This window comes from Gobius niger (assembly GCF_951799975.1).
Source record: "Gobius niger genome assembly, chromosome: 13".
Classification (NCBI taxonomy): domain Eukaryota; kingdom Metazoa; phylum Chordata; class Actinopteri; order Gobiiformes; family Gobiidae; genus Gobius; species Gobius niger.
This window is the reverse complement of record NC_136864.1, coordinates 668,972-694,319: the sequence shown is the minus strand read 5'-3', so window position 1 is coordinate 694,319 and position 25,348 is coordinate 668,972. Positions and strand designations below refer to the sequence as shown.

The 25,348-nt window shown below is 47.7% G+C and overlaps 1 protein-coding gene across 1 annotated transcript; it reads right to left on the bottom strand.

Moving 5' to 3' along the window:
* Window positions 1–825: 825 nt before the first annotated feature.
* Window positions 826–16,796, bottom strand: LOC306972834 (ectonucleotide pyrophosphatase/phosphodiesterase family member 7; the record flags this gene model as incomplete). The annotated part of the gene is made up of 7 exons (XM_079569541.1): window positions 826–896; window positions 2,918–3,140; window positions 6,019–6,370; window positions 6,684–6,955; window positions 12,074–12,219; window positions 14,613–14,786; window positions 16,733–16,796. 7 exons carry the CDS (start codon window positions 16,794–16,796, stop codon window positions 826–828), a joined length of 1,302 nt encoding a protein of 433 aa, XP_079425667.1.
* Window positions 16,797–25,348: the final 8,552 nt, after the last annotated feature.

Here is a 25,348-nt window from a genome sequence, read left to right as displayed (position 1 = left end):
TAGAGTCTCTCGGGGCTGAGGAAGATGATGAAGCCCCCCCCCCCCCCCCCCACACATCCACTCTGCTGAATTACGCAGTACTACAACATGCAACCATATCTCAGGATTTACTAAAGATCTGCTCCACTCTGAAGACCACAGGAACACATCAAAGAGATAACAGAAAACCTTTCTCTGTGACTTTTACAGTTTGTCATGTCAACAGTCTGAGTCAGTGTTTAAGCTGCTCAAACCGTTAGCATGCTACCGGTTAGCAACTGTCATCAATAAAGGAAATACTGCAGTCACAGCTCTGACCTCTGACCTCTGACCTCTGTCACATGTTGCATCCAATGTTCAGAATGTGGTTCAGGGCTTTCTATAGAGGTCGGAGGGTGAGCTGTTGAAGCTAAATGCTAACTGGTAGCATGCTAACGTCGTAAACTCTGACTCACTGGTTTCTTCTCATAATGTTTATACTGATTACGAGTTCATGAAAATGTCACTGTCGTCTTTCTTTTATTTCCTGAGTAAAGATGTTGTCACATGTTGTCGTGCTGCATAATTCTACTATGGTGTTCAAAATGGCCGCCATAACAACAAAAGTCACATGACTGAAAGGCACGTACTATATAGGTCAAAAAGAAATAATCTATTTGTGTCAGTAATGCCATGTCGCTGCCGTGTTGTTGCCGTGTTGTTGCCGTGTCGCTGCCGTGTTGTTGCCGTGTTATTGCCATGTTATTGCCGTGTGGGCTGAACAGTTTTATTGAAGAACCGGAGTCGAGGAAACACGTTTATTCAGTTTAAATATGTTTATTTTTAACAAACTCAGACTCAGCTCAGTCACAGCGAGAACAAGACGAGAAGGATCGACGTGAACCAAAGCAGCGGCGGCCGGACTGATCCCACACCGCCTGAAACACAGGAGCAGAGTCAGAGCCTGAGGAGACCCTGAGGATCAGCTGTGGACTGAACCAGGTCTAAACCAGGACTAAACCAGGATTAAACCAGGACTAAACCAGGACTAAACCAGGGCTAAACCAGGACTAAACCAGGGCTAAACCAGGTCTAAACCAGGTCTAAACCAGGACTAAACCAGGACTAAACCAGGACTGAACCAGGACTAAACCAGGACTAAACCAGGTCTAAACCAGGGCTAAACCAGGTCTAAACCAGGTCTAAACCAGGTCTAAACCAGGACTAAACCAGGACTAAACCAGGACTAAACCAGGACTGAACCAGGACTAAACCAGGACTAAACCAGGGCTAAACCAGGACTAAACCAGGTCTAAACCAGGACTAAACCAGGACTAAACCAGGACTAAACCAGGACCAAACCAGGTCTAAACCAGGACTAAACCAGGTCTAAACCAGGTCTAAACCAGGACTAAACCAGGACTAAACCAGGACTAAACCAGGACTGAACCAGGACTAAACCAGGACTAAACCAGGACTGAACCAGGACTAAACCAGGACTAAACCAGGTCTAAACCAGGGCTAAACCAGGTCTAAACCAGGTCTAAACCAGGTCTAAACCAGGACTAAACCAGGACTAAACCAGGACTGAACCAGGACTAAACCAGGACTAAACCAGGGCTAAACCAGGTCTAAACCAGGTCTAAACCAGGACTAAACCAGGACTAAACCAGGGCTAAACCAGGGCTAAACCAGGTCTAAACAAGGACTAAACCAGGACTAAACCAGGACTAAACCAGGACTAAACCAGGTCTAAACCAGGACTAAACCAGGACTAAACCAGGACTAAACCAGGACTAAACCAGGTCTAAACCAGGTCTAAACCAGGACTAAACCAGGGCTAAACCAGGTCTAAACAAGGACTAAACCAGGACTAAACCAGGACTAAACCAGGACTAAACCAGGGCTAAACCAGGTCTAAACAAGGACTAAACCAGGTCTAAACCAGGACTAAACCAGGAGTAAACCAGGACTAAACCAGGTCTAAACAAGGACTAAACCAGGTCTAAACCAGGACTAAACCAGGACTAAACCAGGACTAAACCAGGACTAAACCAGGACTAAACCAGGACTAAACCAGGACTAAACCAGGGCTAAACCAGGTCTAAACCAGGTCTAAACCAGGACTAAACCAGGACTAAACCAGGGCTAAACCAGGGCTAAACCAGGTCTAAACAAGGACTAAACCAGGACTAAACCAGGACTAAACCAGGACTAAACCAGGTCTAAACCAGGACTAAACCAGGACTAAACCAGGACTAAACCAGGACTAAACCAGGTCTAAACCAGGTCTAAACCAGGACTAAACCAGGGCTAAACCAGGTCTAAACAAGGACTAAACCAGGACTAAACCAGGACTAAACCAGGACTAAACCAGGGCTAAACCAGGTCTAAACAAGGACTAAACCAGGTCTAAACCAGGACTAAACCAGGAGTAAACCAGGACTAAACCAGGTCTAAACAAGGACTAAACCAGGTCTAAACCAGGACTAAACCAGGACTAAACCAGGACTAAACCAGGACTAAACCAGGACTAAACCAGGACTAAACCAGGACTAAACCAGGGCTAAACCAGGATTAAACCAGGACTAAACCAGGACTAAACCAGGTCTAAACCAGGACTAAACCTGGACTGAACCAGGACTAAACCAGGGCTAAACCAGGACTAAACCAGGGCTAAACCAGGACTAAACCAGGTCTAAACCAGGACTAAACCAGGACTAAACCAGGACTAAACCAGGACTAAACCAGGTCTAAACCAGGACTAAACCAGGTCTAAACCAGGTCTAAACCAGGACTAAACCAGGACTAAACCAGGACTAAACCAGGACTAAACCAGGTCTAAACCAGGACTAAACCAGGTCTAAACCAGGACTAAACCAGGACTAAACCAGGACTAAACCAGGACTGAACCACAGGAGCAGAGCGTGTGGAGACCCTGAGGTCCAGCTGGACTGACCTGTCTGGAGGAGCAGGTCCTCCGTGACCTCCTGGGAGCCGTTGTGAGGCGCGGGCTGGATCCTCAGGAGGCGACACATCAGAGGATAAATGTGGATCGAGTCGAACGGCCTCGACACGAAGTTCCTCCTGAAGTTGGGCCCGAAAGCCCTGAAGAAGAACTTCATGTCCATCTCCCCACTGTGGTAACCATGGTCCCCTTTGTTCACGTACACGATGAAGCGCTGAGGAGAAACAGCAGGAAGCACTTAGACCAGGACTAAACCAGGTCTAAACCAGGACTAAACCAGGTCTAAAATAGGTCTAAACTAGGTCTAAAACAGGAATAAACCAGGACTGAACCAGGACTCACTGGCCTCGGTTTCTGCCTCTTATTTAAGTCCTGGCTCAAGTCGGGGCCAAAGTCCTGACAGGGTCTGCCCTGAGGACCAGGAAATGGATCTAATCTGAGGACCAGGAGTGTGTTGTGTGTTGGGTTGTGTGTTGTGTTGAGTTGTGTGTTGTGTTGAGTTGTGTGTTGTGTTGAGTTGTGTGTTGTGTTGAGTTGTGTGTTGTGTGTTGTGTTGAGTTGTGTGTTGTGTTGAGTTGCGTGTTGTGTTGAGTTGCGTGTTGTGTTGAGTTGTGTGTTGTGTTGAGTTGTGTGTTGTGTGTTGTGTTGAGTTGTGTGTTGTGTTGAGTTGCGTGTTGTGTTGAGTTGCGTGTTGTGTGTTGTGTTGAGTTGAGTTGTGTGTTGTTGTGTGTTGTGTTGAGTTGTGTGTTGTGTTGAGTTGTGTGTTGTGTTGAGTTGCGTGTTGTGTTGAGTTGCGTGTTGTGTGTTGTGTTGAGTTGAGTTGTGTGTTGTGTTGAGTTGTGTGTTGTGTTGTGTTGAGTTGCGTGTTGTGTTGAGTTGCGTGTTGTGTGTTGTGTTGAGTTGAGTTGTGTGTTGTGTTGAGTTGTGTGTTGTGTTGTGTTGAGTTGTGTGTTGTGTTGAGTTGTGTGTTGTGTTGAGTTGAGTTGTGTGTTTTGTTGAGTTGTGTGTTGTGTTGAGTTGTGTGTTGAGTTGTGTGTTGTGTTGAGTTGTGTGTTGTGTTGTGTTGAGTTGTGTGTTGTGTTGAGTTGTGTGTTGTGTTGAGTTGAGTTGTGTGTTGTGTTGAGTTGTGTGTTGTGTTGAGTTGTGTGTTGTGTTGAGTTGTGTGTTGTGTTGAGTTGTGTGTTGTGTTGAGTTGTGTGTTGTGTGTTGTGTTGGGTTGTGTGTTGTGTTGAGTTGCGTGTTGTGTGTTGTGTTGAGTTGAGTTGTGTGTTGTGTTGAGTTGTGTGTTTTGTTGGGTTGTGTGTTGTGTTGAGTTGTGTGTTGTGTTGGGTTGTGTGTTGTGTTGTGTTGGGTTGTGTGTTGTGTTGGGTTGTGTGTTGTGTTGGGTTGTGTGTTGTGTTGGGTTGTGTGTTGTGTTGTGTTGTGTTGGGTTGTGTGTTGTGTTGTGTTGGGTTGTGTGTTGTGTTGGGTTGTGTGTTGTGTTGGGTTGTGTGTTGTGTTGGGTTGTGTGTTGTGTTGTGTTGGGTTGTGTGTTGTGTTGGGTTGAGTTGTGTGTTGTGTTGGGTTGTGTGTTGTGTTGAGTTGTGTGTTTTGTTGGGTTGTGTGTTGTGTTGAGTTGTGTGTTGTGTTGGGTTGTGTGTTGTGTTGTGTTGGGTTGTGTGTTGTGTTGGGTTGTGTGTTGTGTTGGGTTGTGTGTTGTGTTGGGTTGTGTGTTGTGTTGTGTTGGGTTGTGTGTTGTGTTGGGTTGAGTTGTGTGTTGTGTTGGGTTGTGTGTTGTGTTGAGTTGTGTGTTTTGTTGGGTTGTGTGTTGTGTTGAGTTGTGTGTTTTGTTGGGTTGTGTGTTGTGTGTTGTGTTGAGTTGAGTTGTGTGTTGTGTTGAGTTGTGTGTTGTGTTGTGTTGAGTTGTGTGTTGAGTTGTGTGTTGTGTGTTGTGTTGAGTTGAGTTGTGTGTTGTGTTGAGTTGTGTGTTTTGTTGGGTTGTGTGTTGTGTTGTGTTGTGTGTTGTGTTGAGTTGTGTGTTGTGTTGAGTTGTGTGTTGAGTTGTGTGTTGTGTTGAGTTGTGTGTTTTGTTGGGTTGTGTGTTGTGTGTTGTGTTGAGTTGTGTGTTGTGTTGGGTTGTGTGTTGTGTTGAGTTGTGTGTTGAGTTGTGTTTTGTGTGTTGTGTTGAGTTGAGTTGTGTGTTGTGTTGTGTTGAGTTGTGTGTTGTGTTGAGTTGTGTGTTGTGTGTTGTGTTGAGTTGAGTTGTGTGTTGTGTTGGGTTGTGTGTTGGGTTGGGTTGTGTGTTGTGTGGTGTGTTGGGTTGTGTGTTGTGTTGTGTTGTGTTGGGTTGGGTTGTGTGTTGTGTGGTGTGTTGGGTTGTGTGTTGTGTTGTGTTGTGTTGTGTTGTGTGTTGTGTTGGGTTGTGTTGTGTTGGGTTGTGTGTTGTGTTGGGTTGTGTGTTGTGTTATTTGTTGGGTTGTGTGTTGTGTTGAGTTGTGTGTTTTGTTGGGCTGTGTGTTGTGTTGAGTTGTGTGTTGTGTTATTTGTTGGGTTGTGTTGGGTGTTGTGTTGTGTGTTGTGTGTTGTGTTATTTGTTGGGTTGTGTTGTGTGTTGTGTTGTGTTATTTGTTGGGTTGTGTTGGGTTGTGTTGAACCAGTGTCAGAGTGACTTTTCCAAAATGGAGGTGCAAACACAAAATGGCCGCTCTGTCCCTGATGTTTCCAGCAGATCCTCCTGGTCCTTAAAGTGAACAGAAGAACCATGTCAGGTTTAACCCAGAGCTGTGGAGACGTTGGTTTTCACTGTTGGTCTGAGGATCTTCACTGTTGGTCTGAGGATCTTCACTGTTGGTCTGAGGATCTTCACTGTTGGTCTGAGGGTCTTCACTGTTGGTCTGAGGATCTTCACTGTTGGTCTGAGGATCTTCACTGTTGGTCTGAGGATCTTCACTGTTGGTCTGAGGATCTTCACTGTTGGTCTGAGGATCTTCACTGTTGGTCTGAGGGTCTTCACTGTTGGTCTGAGGATCTTCTCCGTCTCTTCTGTCTTTGTGAGACTCACTCCAGCTCTGGCCAAACCTGACTCTGTCTCTGAAACGTCCTGAACTTCTCACCGAGTTGAGGTTGAAGCCGAGGTCGGCCTGGACGATGATGGGCGGGAGGCGCTGGCTCTTGGCGAGGTGGAAGCTCTCGGGCATGTCCTCCTTCCTGTAGGCCGTGATGTTGGGGACCTTCTGCAGCGCCTCGTAGACCTCCAGCTCCTTCCCGGGCCGCGGCGTCAGGATCCCGAAGCCGCCGTAGTCCAGGATCTCGAAGCTGTTGAGCTTCAGCAGCGGCAGGTAGTTCTGCAGCACCAGCTCCTCCACCAGGGGGCGCTTCTTCACCGTGGTCATGCCGTGGTCCGAGGTCAGGATGACGTTCAGGCGCTCGCTGAGGCCCCGCTGCTCCACGCCGCGACGCAGGTACCTGAACACAAACAACACCAGGGTCAGGAGGAGAACTTCAGCCACTGAGGTTCAGGAGGAGAACTTCAGCCACTGATTTTTGTCATTCTTTCTGATGGATTTTTGTCACTTTTTTGTTGAGTTTTTGTCACTTTTGAGCTTTTTTGTTGCGTTTACATCCTCATGTTTAGAAGAAGCTTTTAGATTTGGAGAAACACGTTCAGGCGGGAGTTAAGAGGTTAACTGTGTTTAGTTTCTGAATAACTGAGGTGTTAGCTTAGCTTAGCCGCCGCCTCCTCCCACAGAGGAAATGACCATATTTGGAGAGACCGTACCCGATGATGTCGTCGATCTGCCGGACGATGGCGCGGCGCTCGGCCGTCTCCGGGCCGACGGCGTGGCCCACGTTGTCCGGTTCCCCGAAGTAAAGCGTGACCAGGTCGAAGTCGTCGAGCGAGAGCCAGTCCAGGACCGTCTCCACGTTCTGCCGCCACTCGGTCACGTTATCGTCAGGGAAACCGGGCGTCTCGAACACGTGACGCATGACGGCCTTCCCGCTGTAGTTAGCCCCGCCCCCTGGGAAATGGAACGAGCCCGTCTTCAGGCCCTGGACAAGACAAAGCCACAGAGACATGTTCTCACCTGGTTCTGCTCCACAGAGACATGTTCTCACCTGGTTCTGACTCTCAGAGACATGTTCTGACCTGGTTCTGCTCCACAGAGACATGTTCTCACCTGGTTCTGCTCCACAGAGACATGTTCTCACCTGGTTCTGACTCACAGAGACATGTTCTCACCTGGTTCTGCTCCACAGAGACATGTTCTCACCTGGTTCTGACTCACAGAGACATGTTCTGACCTGGTTCTGACTCACAGAGACATGTTCTGACCTGGTTCTGCTCCACAGAGACATGTTCTCACCTGGTTCTGACTCACAGAGACATGTTCTGACCTGGTTCTGCTCCACAGAGACATGTTCTCACCTGGTTCTGACCCACAGAGACATGTTCTCACCTGGTTCTGACTCACAGAGACATGTTCTGACCTGGTTCTGCTCCACAGAGACATGTTCTCACCTGGTTCTGACTCACAGAGACATGTTCTCACCTGGTTCTGACCCACAGAGACATGTTCTCACCTGGTTCTGACTCACAGAGACATGTTCTCACCTGGTTCTGCTCCACAGAGACATGTTCTCACCTGGTTCTGACCCACAGAGACATGTTCTCACCTGGTTCTGCTCCACAGAGACATGTTCTCACCTGGTTCTGACTCACAGAGACATGTTCTCACCTGGTTCTGCTCCACAGAGACATGTTCTCACCTGGTTCTGACCCACAGAGACATGTTCTCACCTGGTTCTGCTCCACAGAGACATGTTCTCACCTGGTTCTGACCCACAGAGACATGTTCTCACCTGGTTCTGCTCCACAGAGACATGTTCTCACCTGGTTCTGACTCACAGAGACATGTTCTGACCTGGTTCTGACTCACAGAGACATGTTCTCACCTGGTTCTGCTCCACAGAGACATGTTCTCACCTGGTTCTGCTCCACAGAGACATGTTCTCACCTGGTTCTGACTCACAGAGACATGTTCTCACCTGGTTCTGACTCACAGAGACATGTTCTCACCTGGTTCTGACCCACAGAGACATGTTCTCACCTGGTTCTGCTCCACAGAGACATGTTCTGACCTGGTTCTGACTCACAGAGACATGTTCTCACCTGGTTCTGCTTCACAGAGACATGTTCTCACCTGGTTCTGCTCCACAGAGACATGTTCTCACCTGGTTCTGCTCCACAGAGACATGTTCTCACCTGGTTCTGACTCACAGAGACATGTTCTCACCTGGTTCTGACCCACAGAGACATGTTCTCACCTGGTTCTGCTCCACAGAGACATGTTCTCACCTGGTTCTGACTCACAGAGACATGTTCTCACCTGGTTCTGCTCCACAGAGACATGTTCTGACCTGGTTCTGACTCACAGAGACATGTTCTCACCTGGTTCTGACTCACAGTGACATGTTCTCACCTGGTTCTGCTCCACAGAGACATGTTCTCACCTGGTTCTGCTCCACAGAGACATGTTCTCACCTGGTTCTGACTCACAGAGACATGTTCTCACCTGGTTCTGACTCACAGAGACATGTTCTCACCTGGTTCTGACTCACAGAGACATGTTCTCACCTGGTTCTGCTCCACAGAGACATGTTCTCACCTGGTTCTGCTCCACAGAGACATGTTCTCACCTGGTTCTGACTCACAGAGACATGTTCTCACCTGGTTCTGACTCACAGAGACATGTTCTCACCTGGTTCTGACCCACAGAGACATGTTCTCACCTGGTTCTGCTCCACAGAGACATGTTCTGACCTGGTTCTGACTCACAGAGACATGTTCTCACCTGGTTCTGCTTCACAGAGACATGTTCTCACCTGGTTCTGCTCCACAGAGACATGTTCTCACCTGGTTCTGCTCCACAGAGACATGTTCTCACCTGGTTCTGACTCACAGAGACATGTTCTCACCTGGTTCTGACCCACAGAGACATGTTCTCACCTGGTTCTGCTCCACAGAGACATGTTCTGACCTGGTTCTGACTCACAGAGACATGTTCTCACCTGGTTCTGACTCACAGTGACATGTTCTCACCTGGTTCTGCTCCACAGAGACATGTTCTCACCTGGTTCTGCTCCACAGAGACATGTTCTCACCTGGTTCTGACTCACAGAGACATGTTCTCACCTGGTTCTGACTCACAGAGACATGTTCTCACCTGGTTCTGACTCACAGAGACATGTTCTCACCTGGTTCTGACTCACAGAGACATGTTCTCACCTGGTTCTGACCCAGAGAGACATGTTCTCACCTGGTTCTGACCCACAGAGACATGTTCTCACCTGGTTCTGCTCCACAGAGACATGTTCTCACCTGGTTCTGCTCCACAGAGACATGTTCTCACCTGGTTCTGACCCACAGAGACATGTTCTCACCTGGTTCTGACCCACAGAGACATGTTCTCACCTGGTTCTGACCCACAGAGACATGTTCTCACCTGGTTCTGACTCACAGAGACATGTTCTCACCTGGTTCTGCTCCACAGAGACATGTTCTCACCTGGTTCTGACTCACAGAGACATGTTCTCACCTGGTTCTGCTCCACAGAGACATGTTCTCACCTGGTTCTGCTCCACAGAGACATGTTCTCACCTGGTTCTGCTCCACAGAGACATGTTCTCACCTGGTTCTGACCCACAGAGACATGTTCTCACCTGGTTCTGCTCCACAGAGACATGTTCTGACCTGGTTCTGACTCACAGAGACATGTTCTCACCTGGTTCTGACTCACAGTGACATGTTCTCACCTGGTTCTGCTCCACAGAGACATGTTCTCACCTGGTTCTGCTCCACAGAGACATGTTCTCACCTGGTTCTGACTCACAGAGACATGTTCTCACCTGGTTCTGACTCACAGAGACATGTTCTCACCTGGTTCTGACTCACAGAGACATGTTCTCACCTGGTTCTGCTCCACAGAGACATGTTCTCACCTGGTTCTGCTCCACAGAGACATGTTCTCACCTGGTTCTGACTCACAGAGACATGTTCTCACCTGGTTCTGACTCACAGAGACATGTTCTCACCTGGTTCTGACCCACAGAGACATGTTCTCACCTGGTTCTGCTCCACAGAGACATGTTCTGACCTGGTTCTGACTCACAGAGACATGTTCTCACCTGGTTCTGCTTCACAGAGACATGTTCTCACCTGGTTCTGCTCCACAGAGACATGTTCTCACCTGGTTCTGCTCCACAGAGACATGTTCTCACCTGGTTCTGACTCACAGAGACATGTTCTCACCTGGTTCTGACCCACAGAGACATGTTCTCACCTGGTTCTGCTCCACAGAGACATGTTCTGACCTGGTTCTGACTCACAGAGACATGTTCTCACCTGGTTCTGACTCACAGTGACATGTTCTCACCTGGTTCTGCTCCACAGAGACATGTTCTCACCTGGTTCTGCTCCACAGAGACATGTTCTCACCTGGTTCTGACTCACAGAGACATGTTCTCACCTGGTTCTGACTCACAGAGACATGTTCTCACCTGGTTCTGACTCACAGAGACATGTTCTCACCTGGTTCTGACTCACAGAGACATGTTCTCACCTGGTTCTGACCCAGAGAGACATGTTCTCACCTGGTTCTGACCCACAGAGACATGTTCTCACCTGGTTCTGCTCCACAGAGACATGTTCTCACCTGGTTCTGCTCCACAGAGACATGTTCTCACCTGGTTCTGACCCACAGAGACATGTTCTCACCTGGTTCTGACCCACAGAGACATGTTCTCACCTGGTTCTGACCCACAGAGACATGTTCTCACCTGGTTCTGACTCACAGAGACATGTTCTCACCTGGTTCTGCTCCACAGAGACATGTTCTCACCTGGTTCTGACTCACAGAGACATGTTCTCACCTGGTTCTGCTCCACAGAGACATGTTCTCACCTGGTTCTGCTCCACAGAGACATGTTCTCACCTGGTTCTGCTCCACAGAGACATGTTCTCACCTGGTTCTGACCCACAGAGACATGTTCTCACTGGTTCTGCTCCACAGAGACATGTTCTCACCTGGTTCTGACCCACAGAGACATGTTCTCACCTGGTTCTGACCCACAGAGACATGTTCTCACCTGGTTCTGACTCACAGAGACATGTTCTCACCTGGTTCTGACCCACAGAGACATGTTCTCACCTGGTTCTGCTCCACAGAGACATGTTCTCACCTGGTTCTGACCCACAGAGACATGTTCTCACCTGGTTCTGACCCACAGAGACATGTTCTCACCTGGTTCTGACTCACAGAGACATGTTCTCACCTGGTTCTGACTCACAGAGACATGTTCTCACCTGGTTCTGCTCCACAGAGACATGTTCTCACCTGGTTCTGACTCACAGAGACATGTTCTCACCTGGTTCTGCTCCACAGAGACATGTTCTCACCTGGTTCTGACTCACAGAGACATGTTCTCACCTGGTTCTGCTCCACAGAGACATGTTCTCACCTGGTTCTGACTCACAGAGACATGTTCTCACCTGGTTCTGACTCACAGAGACATGTTCTCACCTGGTTCTGACCCACAGAGACATGTTCTCACCTGGTTCTGACCCACAGAGACATGTTCTCACCTGGTTCTGACCCACAGAGACATGTTCTCACCTGGTTCTGACTCACAGAGACATGTTCTCACCTGGTTCTGACTCACAGAGACATGTTCTCACCTGGTTCTGACCCACAGAGACATGTTCTCACCTGGTTCTGACCCACAGAGACATGTTCTCACCTGGTTCTGACTCACAGAGACATGTTCTCACCTGGTTCTGACTCACAGAGACATGTTCTCACCTGGTTCTGCTCCACAGAGACATGTTCTCACCTGGTTCTGACTCACAGAGACATGTTCTCACCTGGTTCTGCTCCACAGAGACATGTTCTCACCTGGTTCTGCTCCACAGAGACATGTTCTCACCTGGTTCTGACTCACAGAGACATGTTCTCACCTGGTTCTGACTCACAGAGACATGTTCTCACCTGGTTCTGACCCACAGAGACATGTTCTCACCTGGTTCTGACCCAGAGAGACATGTTCTCACCTGGTTCTGACCCACAGAGACATGTTCTCACCTGGTTCTGACCCACAGAGACATGTTCTCACCTGGTTCTGGGCGGTGATCCACAGTGGTGTGGCGCCCGTGTCCCACCACTCCGAGCGCCTCAGCGTCTGCTTGTGCGGCAGTTTGAGGTTGGTCTTTTGGTTGAACATCATGTTGTGGACGACTTCGTGGTCCTCGACCCAGCGCCCTGAGACAGAGGGAGGGCATCCGGGTCAGTCCCACACGGGCTTAAACATCTCAGATCCGAGTCAGTCCCACACGGGCTCAAACATCTCAGATCCGGGTCAGTCCCACACGGGCTCAAACATCTCAGATCCGAGTCAGTCCCACACGGGCTCAAACATCTCAGATCCGGGTCAGTCCCACACGGGCTCAAACATCTCAGCAGGCCATCTCTGCTCTCCAAACAAACACAAACTCTTCTTCTGAACTTTTCAAAAACTGAGTCTGGCTGAAGAGAGAGCGTGACTGTAAGAACTTTATGTTTCATTTTGGAAATTCCGGCCTTTTGATTGCGTCATTTCCCTTTCTTGTAACCGGAACTGTTTAAATCCGTCATGGCGAGTGTTTGTTAAGCACTAGCGCCTGGTTGGAATGGGGGAAAAGAGGTAAACTGATTCATTGTACGTTTTGGATTTCATTGTGAGACATGGTATTAATTTATTACGGTATGTGCTTTTAGTTCTTACGGTGGAAACACTGATTACGGAAATAAAACGGAAAAAGGCCACTTGTTACGCTCCATCATTCATTCCACTGGACGCTATAGTGACCTTCTCCCCATGGCCGTATCTACCATTGAGGTCACAATGGTCCGGACCTCGGTAAAATTTTAGCTTTTTTTTTTTTTTACACATTGAATCCTGCGCAAATGAATGTTGTAAACACGCGCTTCTACAGGCGGAAGAGCCTCTAATTCAGACGTGGATGAGGTTGTTCTGAACCTAAATGTGTCCTCTCTGAAACCGGACCTCATGAGCCGCTTTGGACCCGAGTGTAAAACTCGGCGGAGGCGCAGCTGAGGCGGAGGCTGAGTCTGTGCGTCAGCCTCCCCACAGCAGCAGCGCCTTCAGCATGAACCCGCCAAAGTTTGATTGAGATGCAGTTTCTATGCTCTCTGTCATAAAGAGGGAGGAGCCAGAGCGCGCGTCGTCACGGTGACCTCGATTTACAACAGGAGTTTTCCTCATTCTGATCTGAGGAGCGAGAGGAGAAGGAGAAGCGTCTGTGCCTCATCATCGCCTCCTCCTCTGCTGCTCACTTTGTTTCTGTCTCATGCAGAGATTGTCCTGCGTATAAATGATCTTCGCTTTAATGAGCTTAAACCAGCGCATTCACCTTTGTAGCTCCAGTGGTTTGACAGAGAGGGCGACGCAGAGGGGGCGGGGCCAGAGGGCAGAGGGGGCGGGGCCAGTGAGGGCGACGCAGAGGGGGCGGGGCCAGAGAGGGCGACGCAGAGGGGGCGGGGCGGGGCCAGAGGGGGCGGGGCCAGAGGGCCAGAGGGGGCGGGGCCAGAGCGCAGAGTCTGATGTTCAGAATGAGCCAAAGCAAAACCCTCAGCTTTACCCATTCACATCCACAGCCTCGTTTTCAAAACAATTTTCATTTAATATTTCAGTATTTATTTAGAACAAGACCTTCTTATTGCCTCTCACTCAGGCGAGTAAAACTGTTTGGAAAACCTGCTTCACAGTAATAATGGATGAAATAGATATTAAATAGGTATTTTATTTTGTGATATTCATCATGTCAAAGTGGGGGGTTCGTGACTCGTGCACGGCTGCACCTGCTGCCCTGGGGCAGACTGATGGAAGTGAGGCCAGTCTGCTCCATCTGCATGTCCGACCACCGTCCACTCACTCACACATTCACTCAGGCTCCTGGTCCCAAACGGTGCAACAAAAAGACATTTTTGAAAATGGCTCAACGATGAGACAAAAGTGTTTTTGATCATTTAAAATACAGGAAATTATATTTGAATCTTTAAAAAATTCCTGGGGGAGGAGGAGGAGGTTTAAAGAATTATCCGGACCTCACCGTTTTTTAAATCCTGGCTACGGCCCTGCTTCTCCCCACTGTTGTTCTCACATGTTTCACCGTCTCCTCACCCTGACGCACCGTGAGGGCATCTGACTCAGGAGCAGGTCAGGGACGGGACGCCGTAAACCTGATAAACCAGATAAACCAGATGAACCAGATGAACCAGATAAACCGAGTGGAAAGCTCAGTCATGACCGTTTTATCATCAGCTGAGGCTTTAGTATCCAGGTTTGTTGTGACTAAAGACTTCCTGAATCTAATCGACTCCTTCGGTGCGATCTGTGTCTGGAGCAACGCAGCAGAAAGGACAGACACGTGATCTTTAACTCTCTTTTGGACTGACTTTGAATGTTTCTGATCATGTTTCTGTGCTGTTTAGCGTCAGGTGAAACCGTGCGCACCATTAACTCACAAACACAGTGAACATGAGTGACTTTCCCTCTGATATGAGCCCTGAGCATCTTTTAGCAACTTTAAACTCTAAATGTGCAGTAACACTTGATGCAGCGCCTCTCCTCGCGCTGCGGGGGGCGCTCTCACCTGTGACGGTGGTGAAGTGCGAGGGCGAGGTCATGGTGAGCATGGGCGGAGTCACGTACGGCGCCGTGACCCCCGCGACCCGGAGCTGGTCCAGTTCCGGCGTCTCCACGTCCTGGTCGTAGTTCCACCTGAAGCCGTCGAACGACACCAGCAGCAGCTTGTTCCTCTGGACGACTGAGAGCAGAAGCACCGGGTCAGTTAGCAAAGTGGCTACATCCGGGTTAGCAGAGAAATGCTAACGGCGCAGCTACGCTAACCCCGGACGTACTTTAGTAAATATGAGTTTTACAGCAGCAGCTTGTTCCTCTGGACGACTGAGAGCAGAAGCACCGGGTCAGTTAGCGGCTACATGCTAGCGGCGCAGCTAAGCTAACCCCCGACGTACTTTAGTAAATATTATCTTTTTGTCAATTTAAAGTTTTGTCACATTTTTGTTGAATTTTTGTTGAATTTTTGTCACATTTTTGTTGAATTTTTGTTGAATTTTTGTCACATTTTTGTTGAATTTTTGTTGAATTTTTGTCACATTTTTGTCGAATTTTTGTCACATTTTTGTCACATTTTTGTCACATTTTTGTCACATTTTTGTCACATTTTTGTCACATTTTTGTTGAATTTTTGTCACATTTTTGTCACATTTTTATCACATTTTTGTCACATTTTTGTCGAGTTTTTGTTGAATTTTTGTCACGTTTTTGTCACATTTTTGTCACTTTTTTGTCAAATTTTTGTCACTTTTTTGTTGAATTTTTGTCACATTTTTGTCACTTTTTTGTCACTTTTTTGTCAAATTTTTGTCACTTTTTTGTTGAATTTTTGTCACATTTTTGTCACATTTTTGTCGAGTTTTTGTTGAATTTTTGTCACGTTTTTGTCACATTTTTGTCACTTTTTTGTTGAATTTTTGTCACATTTTTGTCACATTTTTGTCGAGTTTTTGTCACATTTTTGTCACATTTTTGTCACATTTTTGTCGAGTTTTTGTTGAATTTTTGTCACATTTTTGTTGAATTTTTGTTGAATTTTTGTCACATTTTTGTTGAATTTTTGTCACATTTTTGTCACTTTTTTGTTGAATTTTTGTCACATTTTTGTCCCATTTTTGTCCCATTTTTGTCCCATTTTTGTCGAGTTTTTGTCGAATTTTTGTCAATTTTTTTTCGAGTTTTTGTCACATTTTTGTCGAGTTTTTGTCGAATTTTTGTCACATTTTTGCCGAATTTTTGTCGAGTTTTTGTCAAATTTTTGTCAAATTTTTTTCGAGTTTTAGTTGAATTTTTGTCACATTTTTGTCACTTTTTTGTTGAATTTTTGTCACATTTTTGTCGAGTTTTTGTCAAATTTTTTTCGAGTTTTTGTTGATTTTTTGTCGAATTTTTGTCGAATTTTTGTCGAATTTTTGTCACATTTTTGTCGAATTTTTGTCACATTTTTGTCGAGTTTTTGTTGAATTTTTGTTGAATTTTTGTCGAATTTTTGTCGAATTTTTGTCGAATTTTTGTCACATTTTTGTCGAATTTTTGTCACATTTTTGCCGAATTTTTGTCGAGTTTTTGTCAAATTTTTGTCAAATTTTTTTCGAGTTTTTGTAGAATTTTTGTCACATTTTTGTCGCGTTTACATCCTTGTTTTCTTCTCATTTTTTGTTGTTTTGATTTCTTTTTGGTTTGGGTAAAGCCAAACTGGAGAAAATGCTCTCGGTTCAGGCGGGGGTTAAGAGGTTCATAAGTTAGAACAGAAACACATTAAATATTATTATAACAGGAATGACGTGACATAAATGTGGTTCGAGCTTTAGTTTGACTCAAAAATGCACTTGATTTTTCTTTTTGTTTGTGAAAAATGTCAATAAACAGAATAAAATAGAAAAGTAAAAGAAAAAGAAAAAAAAAGATCTATTTATTCATTTTTAACCCAAAATAAATGTGATGTTCCTGAAGTGTGAATCAGGCGCTGCAGAGGAGAGACCCTCTGGAGGTTCACGTCAGGTCATTCCTGAGCTCAATCACATTCATGAAAACGGACATGAGTTCACGCTCTAAAGCTCTGACGTCTCCGGGTCGTCAGTCCTGAGTCTGAGCTGAACCCGAGCAGCTGATGTAAGACTGAAGTTCACGTACCGCTCTGGGCCGGCAGAGCCCAGGCCCCGGACGCCGCGACCACCAACAGCACCGCGAGCCGCATGTCGGTCCCGTGAGTCAGGACCAGGAGGAGGAGGAGCAGGAGGAGGACCAGGAGCAGGTTCAGGAGCAGGTTTAGGAGCAGGAGTAGCAGGAGGAGGTTTAGGTCCAGGAGCAGGAGCAGGTCTAGGACCAGGACCGGGACCAGGAGCAGGTTCAGGAGCAGGTTTAGGTCCAGGAGCAGGAGCAGGTTTAGGAGCAGCTTGAGGAGCAGGTTTAGGTCCAGGAGCAGGAGCAGGTTTAGGAGCAGCTTTAGGTCCAGGTTTAGGACCAGGAGCAGGTCCAGGAGCAGGTTTAGGAGCAGCTTTAGGTCCTGGAGCAGGAGCAGGTCTGAGGCCGGACTCGGTTTAATGTGTAACCGTCCGATACGGATCTGCTGAGTCTCCCTGACCTTCGACTTTCCGACGTGATTAGCGACGATTAATCACCGCCGTAAAACCATTACATGGAAACAGGAAGTGACAGGAGGCGAAGAGGAGATAATATACATGTTTTAGGGAAACCTTTGCTGTAGACATGTGCTGCGTCCGAAACGAGCAGATCGGTCAGAGCTCTTACGCCAAACCGGACGTGCGTCAGCGTCCGCCATGACAAGAAGCTTCCGAATTGGGCTGTCAGTTAGGAAGGAGTTAGGAAAAGGAGCCTCGATGCTAACTATCATAGCCACTTTAGCATAGGGACCTCTGATGCTAACTATCATAGCCACTTTAGCATAGGGACCTCTGATGCTAACTATCATAGTCACTTTAGCATAGGGACCTCTGATGCTAACTATCATAGCCACTTTAGCATAGGGAGCTCTGATGCTAACTATCATAGCCACTTTAGCATAGGGACCTCTGATGCTAACTATCATAGCCACTTTAGCATAGGGAGCTCTGATGCTAACTATCATAGCCACTTTAGCATAGGGAGCTCTGATGCTAACTATCATAGCCACTTTAGCATAGGGACCTCTGATGCTAACTATCATAGCCACTTTAGCATAGGGACCTCTGGTGCTAACTATCATAGCCACTTTAGCATAGGGACCTCTGATGCTAACTATCATAGCCACTTTAGCATAGGGACCTCTGATGCTAACTATCATAGCCACTTTAGCATAGGGACCTCTGATGCTAACTATCATAGCCACTTTAGCATAGGGACCTCTGATGCTAACTATCATAGTCACTTTAGCATAGGGACCTCTGATGCTAACTATCATAGCCACTTTAGCATAGGGACCTCTGATGCTAACTATCATAGCCACTTTAGCATAGGGAGCTCTGATGCTAACTATCATAGCCACTTTAGCATAGGGACCTCTGATGCTAACTATCATAGCCACTTTAGCATAGGGAGCTCTGATGCTAACTATCATAGCCACTTTAGCATAGGGAGCTCTGATGCTAACTATCATAGCCACTTTAGCATAGGGACCTCTGATGCTAACTATCATAGCCACTTTAGCATAGGGACCTCTGATGCTAACTATCATAGCCACTTTAGCATAGGGACCTCTGATGCTAACTATCATAGTCACTTTAGCATAGGGACCTCTGATGCTAACTATCATAGCCACTTTAGCATAGGGAGCTCTGATGCTAACTATCATAGCCACTTTAGCATAGGGACCTCTGATGCTAACTATCATAGCCACTTTAGCATAGGGAGCTCTGATGCTAACTATCATAGCCACTTTAGCATAGGGAGCTCTGATGCTAACTATCATAGCCACTTTAGCATAGGGACCTCTGATGCTAACTATCATAGCCACTTTAGCATAGGGACCTCTGGTGCTAACTATCATAGCCACTTTAGCATAGGGACCTCTGATGCTAACTATCATAGCCACTTTAGCATAGGGACCTCTGATGCTAACTATCATAGCCACTTTAGCATAGGGACCTCTGATGCTAACTATCATAGCCACTTTAGCATAGGGACCTCTGATGCTAACTATCATAGTCACTTTAGCATAGGGACCTCTGATGCTAACTATCATAGCCACTTTAGCATAGGGACCTCTGATGCTAACTATCATAGCCACTTTAGCATAGGGAGCTCTGATGCTAACTATCATAGCCACTTTAGCATAGGGACCTCTGATGCTAACTATCATAGCCACTTTAGCATAGGGAGCTCTGATGCTAACTATCATAGCCACTTTAGCATAGGGAGCTCTGATGCTAACTATCATAGCCACTTTAGCATAGGGACCTCTGATGCTAACTATCATAGCCACTTTAGCATAGGGACCTCTGATGCTAACTATCATAGCCACTTTAGCATAGGGACCTCTGATGCTAACTGTCATAGCCACTTTAGCATAGGGACCTCTGATGCTAACTATCATAGCCACTTTAGCATAGGGACCTCTGATGCTAACTGTCATAGCCACTTTAGCATAGGGACCTCTGATGCTAACTGTCATAGCCACTTTAGCATAGGGACCTCTGATGCTAACTATCATAGCCACTTTAGCATAGGGACCTCTGATGCTAACTATCATAGCCACTTTAGCATAGGGACCTCTGATGCTAACTGTCATAGCCACTTTAGCATAGGGACCTCTGATGCTAACTGTCATAGCCACTTTAGCATAGGGACCTCTGATGCTAACTGTCATAGCCACTTTAGCATAGGGACCTCTGATGCTAACTATCATAGCCACTTTAGCATAGGGACCTCTGGTGCTAACTATCATAGCCACTTTAGCATAAGGACCTCTGGTGCTAACTATCATAGCCACTTTAGCATAGGGACCTCTGGTGCTAACTATCATAGCCACTTTAGCATAGGGACCTCTGGTGCTAACTATCATAGCCACTTTAGCATAGTGACCTCTGATGCTAACTGTCATAGCCACTTTAGCATAGGGACCTCTGATGCTAACTGTCATAGCCACTTTAGCATAGGGACCTCTGATGCTAACTGTCATAGCCACTTTAGCATAGGGACCTCTGATGCTAACTATCATAGCCACTTTAGCATAGGGACCTCTGGTGCTAACTATCATAGCCACTTTAGCATAGGGACCTCTGGTGCTAACTATCATAGCCACTTTAGCATAGGGACCTCTGGTGCTAACTATCATAGCCACTTTAGCATAGGGACCTCTGGTGCTAACTATCATAGCCACTTTAGCATAGGGACCTCTGGTGCTAACTATCATAGCCACTTTAGCATAGGGACCTCTGGTGCTAACTATCATAGCCACTTTAGCATAGGGACCTCTGGTGCTAACTATCATAGCCGCTTTAGCATAGGGACCTCTGGTGCTAACTATCATAGCCACTTTAGCATAGGGACCTCTGATGCTAACTATCATAGCCACTTTAGCATAGGGACCTCTGGTGCTAACTATCATAGCCACTTTAGCATAGGGACCTCTGGTGCTAACTATCATAGCCACTTTAGCATAGGGACCTCTGGTGCTAACTATCATAGCCACTTTAGCATAGGGACCTCTGGTGCTAACTATCATAGCCACTTTAGCATAGGGACCTCTGGTGCTAACTATCATAGCCACTTTTGTTCAAAATGCTGCTGAAGCTCTAGTTCCTGAACTGCACAGATCTAACAGTCGACCCATGAAAGGTTCAGGGTCAGAGGTCAGTGTTAGAGCTCAGAGGCTGTGATGTGATTGTAAAGTTTGGACTAGTGGTTAGGGTAGGAGCACTACAGACGACTCCGGTCAGAGAATCTTTCTTCAACTTTATTTCAGCAGCGAGGAGTATACAGGGTTTCCACGTGCGTATGTGTGTGTGTGGTCTGGGTACAAAGAAAACAAAGGAAAATATAGTAATTAAAATACTGGTCTTTAAATAATAAATGTAAATAAAATAACTATGCATGGTGTCCTCATTACAATTAGCAAAGTACATAAATTATAATTTACAGCACTCTAACACAGTAGTGCTCAACTTAGAAACATAAAAAGGGAAAAAAAAACACATTTCCAAGGCTAATTATTCAACATAGTAAACATGATGCCCAAATAACATGGCGCAGCCTCGTGAAAAGTGCTTAATTGGTCACGCATCAATAATAAGCATTAGGTAGCACAAGTGACAGAAACTCCAAACATTCTCACCACCTTGCTCCCCAAATATGTTACAGCAAACAACAAAAACTCACCTGAGTTTCATAAACGCACACAAAGTAAAGGAAAAGTGGTCCTGTCATTTGCTCTCATCTCTGAGCACGAACTGAACAGCGCACTAGCTGTACATGCGCTGCTCACATGATGGGGCGTTCAAGCACACTTCGGAAAACTCAGTGCTGAACAAATAGGCTTTCAGACAAAGCCGCCCCCAACTGTCCGCACGGCAGTTGAAAGAATAGGAGAAAGTCTATTTGGTGGTTTCTTCTTCGTCTTTGTCCTCAAGAGCTGGGAGCAGGATGAGCCGGGCGACTGGACGAACGTAGGTGCGGTCCTTCACTTGAACGCTGGCAGTCCGTACGCGTCCATCTGCTCCTGGATGGGTCTGGGTAATCCGGCCTACAGGCCACGACGCTCGGGGGTGTTGAGGATCCACGATTAAGACAACGTCGCCTGTGGAGAGTGCCTTACCGTCTTTCCTCCACTTACTGCGCTCTTGCAGCCCTGGAAGGTAGTGACTGATGAAGGATGACCAGAAGCGATCGGCGATGGCTTGGCTGTGCCTCCAACGTCTTCTCCCGAGGTCACTGGGGTCGTAAACAGCTTGAGGAAGAGACGAGTCGTGACGGCCCATAAGGAGGAGGTTAGGCGTGACCGGGTCTGGATCAGAAGCATCTGATGACAAGTAGCCTAGGGGTTTCGCATTCATTATGCCTTCGACCTCCACTAGGGTTGTCATCAGGACAGGTTCAGGAACAGACTGGTCTTTTAGGACAACGCGAAGTGCAGTCTTGATAGATTTCACTTCCCTCTCCCATGTGCCACCAAAGTGCGGAGCACTCGGAGGATTGAATCGGAAGGATATCTGCTGTCCAGCAAGTTGCTCTCTCCACTGAGGTGCCATGGCAGCGACGGCTTCACGCAACTCTCTCTCTCCACCGACAAAGTTGGTACCATTGTCCATGAGGAGTTCGAACGGTTTGCCACGTCGAGAGATGAATCTTCTCAGTGACAGCAGGAAAGCGTCTGTATCAAGGCTCTCCAACAGATCCAGATGCACCGAGCGAGTTGTCATGCATTTGTAGACAATGCCCCACCTTTTTTCAGTGCGGCGACCGATCCTCACTTGGAAAGGTCCAAAGCAATCAACTCCGGTTGAATAGAATGGTGGCTTATGGAGTCGTAGTCGAGCTGGTGGATAATCGGCCATCTTCGGCACGTCAGGTTTTGCTCTCCAACGTTGGCACTCCAGACATGAATGTTGATGTTTCCGAATGGCCTCTCTGCCGCGGATGATCCAAAACCTGCGTCTGAGCTCGGCAAGAACTCGTTCTGGCCCAGGGTGCAGTAGTGACTCATCAGTATCCTTGATGATAAGCTTCGTCACAGGATGACTTGGGTCCAGGATAACTGGGTGGATGGTATCCAGATCTAGTCCTTCAACATTCCTCAACCTGCCACCGACTCTGAGTAGCTCTGTGGCTACATCGTACTCTGGTGACAGAGATGAGAGACGACTGTTTGAAGGCAGGGTATGTCCAGCTCTGAGAGCCCTGTATTCTTCAGCAAAGAGGTCCTCTTGAGCCCTTTGTAACATCAACTTCTCTGCTTGCAGAAAATCGGCAGCAGGACATGGTGCTGTAGTACTGGCATCAGCCGCCCCATGAAGGGAGCTAGCGGTTTCCTGAAGAAGTTCTTTCCAGGTGGAGAACTTACTGGAGTCAGGAAGTTGTGTGGGAAAGATGCTGGAGACAGTTCCCACGAAGGCAGACTTTCTTAACTCTACGGTGTCTGGCTCTGACTCAGATGCTGGCATGGTGGGCCACTCTCTCTCTGACAGACGGAGGAAATGTGGACCTTTGTTCCAGCGATGATCTTGTACCATCTCTTGCAGAGTGAGTCCGCGGGTTATGTCATCAGCTGGATTGCTTAGAGTGTCAACATACCGCCATTGACCAGGGTTGGTCAGATTCTGGATTTCTGCGACACGTGTTCCCACGAACACTTTGTAACGACAGGATTCTGATTTGATCCAATGCAGAACGGTTGTGGAATCTGACCAAAGAGTGATGTCCTCCGGTGGTACGTCAAGCTCTGTCTCTATCACTCTCGCCAGCTGTGCGCCTGTAAGTGCAGCACTGAGCTCGAGACGCGGGATGGACAGCTGCTTACGGGGTGCGACTCTCGATCTGGCAAAAACGAAGGAGACATAGATTTGTTGACTGTCATCTGTCGTCTGCATGTAGGCTACTGATCCATAGGCGCGCTCCGAGGCATCACAGAATATGTGGATGTGACGTGTTGCATTTGCAGTGTCGGCGGTGGCTGGTGCATAAGGACGAGGCAGCTTGAGATGTTGCAGAGTGGGAATTTCCTGCACCCAACTTGACCATTTCTCCAGAAGATCAGCGGGTTGGATCTTGTCGTCCCAGCCAATGTTTGCCTTCCACATGTCCTGAACAAGCACTTTACATCTTGTGGTGAATGGCACGATGTAGCCCAATGGGTCGTAAAGCTTGGCAAGGACACTGTAGACGTTGCGAAGGGTGGCGGCTGATGGCTCGGAGTGACGATGCTTGTAACTCAGAGTGTCGTTCAAACAATCCCAGCAGAGTCCAAGCGCGGGCTCTTGGAGGTTGTCACTGGCCTTGGATAACCATAGCTCACTGCTAGCCGACTGTGCTTCAGGAGGTAGGTGTGCGACAACGTCAGGCACGTTACTAGCCCATTGCCGAATCTCGAAACCTCCCTTGCTCAGAAGTGCTCGCAGATCATCGACCAGAGCCTTAGCCTCTTCAGCTTTCCTCACACTGTGAAGGCAATTGTCGACATAGAACGAGTGCTCGATCACGTGCATGAGTGGAGAGTCTGGTGGTTCATGGTCCCTGACGTGTTGCTGCAGAGCAAAGACGGCGCAACAGGGACTGCACGTCGTTCCGAATGGTAGCACCTCCCATTGGAATATGTGTGGTTCAGATGTCCTCTGCATGTCCCGCCACAGGAAGCGTAAGAGTGGTTTATCACTGGGCAGCAAGCGGATCTGGTGGAACATCGACTTAATATCTCCACTTATGGCTACAGCATGACATCGGAACCGCATCAGGACTCCAATCATGGTCGGACCGAGCGTTGGTCCTGGCAGGAGTTGGTCATTCAGGGACAGGCCATTGAAGGAAAAGGAACAGTTGAAGACTACTCTGTCCTTTCCATTGTGGTGCACCATATGATGGGGTACATACCACGCCTCTGTAGACTTGGCTGCCTCTTCTGTAGAGATCTCTGCGACATAACCGGACTGAACGAGTTTCTCCATCTCCTTGCAGTATGAGGCTGCTCGAACCGTGTCCTTGGCCAACCGGCGTTCAGTGCTGCGTAGGTTGGGCATCACGGCCTCTTGCGGGGCACAGAGTGGGATGACTGGTTGAAGACGCAACAGTGGAGTAGCGTAGCGCTGGGTACCGTCGACAGATACACGTTCGGAGGCTGTCTGTAGAAGGATGAGGGCCTGCTGGTCTTGCTTGGAACGCGTTGCAGTCTTCTCACTGACGTAAGGGACTGTGTCAATGTACCAAAGGCGTTCCACATTCCTGAGGAGTTCAGTATATGAAGACTCAGTGGCGATGTGCAGACAGGAAGGCTGGTGAGACGAGACTGGCAGGATGTCAGAAGGACCTTGCAAGGACCAGCCTAGCCTAGTGCAGATTGCCATGGGACCACCAGATGGACCTGCTCTGACTGGCTGTGTCGGAGTGAGGAGCTGAGGCATATCTGAGCCGATGAGGAGTAGAGGTTGGGCTCTGTGGATAGGCGTCAAAGGAAGTCCTTTGAGATGCTCATAGCGCTTCTGGAGAGCTGCTACTGGATACGTGTGTTCAGATAAGCTCAGACTTTCTGCAGTGAAAGCCTGCTGAATCCAAAACTTCTTGTTTGGTTTGAAGATGGGAGATACATGAAGGCTGACTGAGGAACCTTTCAGCTCCTTAACCTCTTGCTGGACTGTTCTCAAATGAAGTGTCTCTGGATGTGTAGAGAGTTGTAGTTGCTTTACAGCTTGTGGGAGGATAATCGTTCTCTCCGAACCATCATCGAGCACTGCAAATGTCTCTAAGACGCGATCGCCATGATGCAGAAGCACTTTGACAACTTTCAGCAACACTCTCTGAGGGCTTCTGGGCTGCTCAATGTAGACAGTGGGCTTTGGATTACTGACCATCAGCACTTTCTGCGATGCCTCTTGGATGGCATCATGTAAAACTGTAAGGTGTTTTTCTTTGCAAGTCCTACATGGGCGTTTGAGTGTACAGGCAGTAGCTTTGTGGTTGCGGCCGCATTTCCAACATCTGTCACCTTCCTGGATCCACTTCTTAATCTCAGCAGTAGACAATTTCTTGAAGTCGAGGCATGAGTTAAGGTAGTGCTCCTTATTGTTGCAGAATGGGCAATAAGGACTGGGTTTGAAAGCTTGAGAC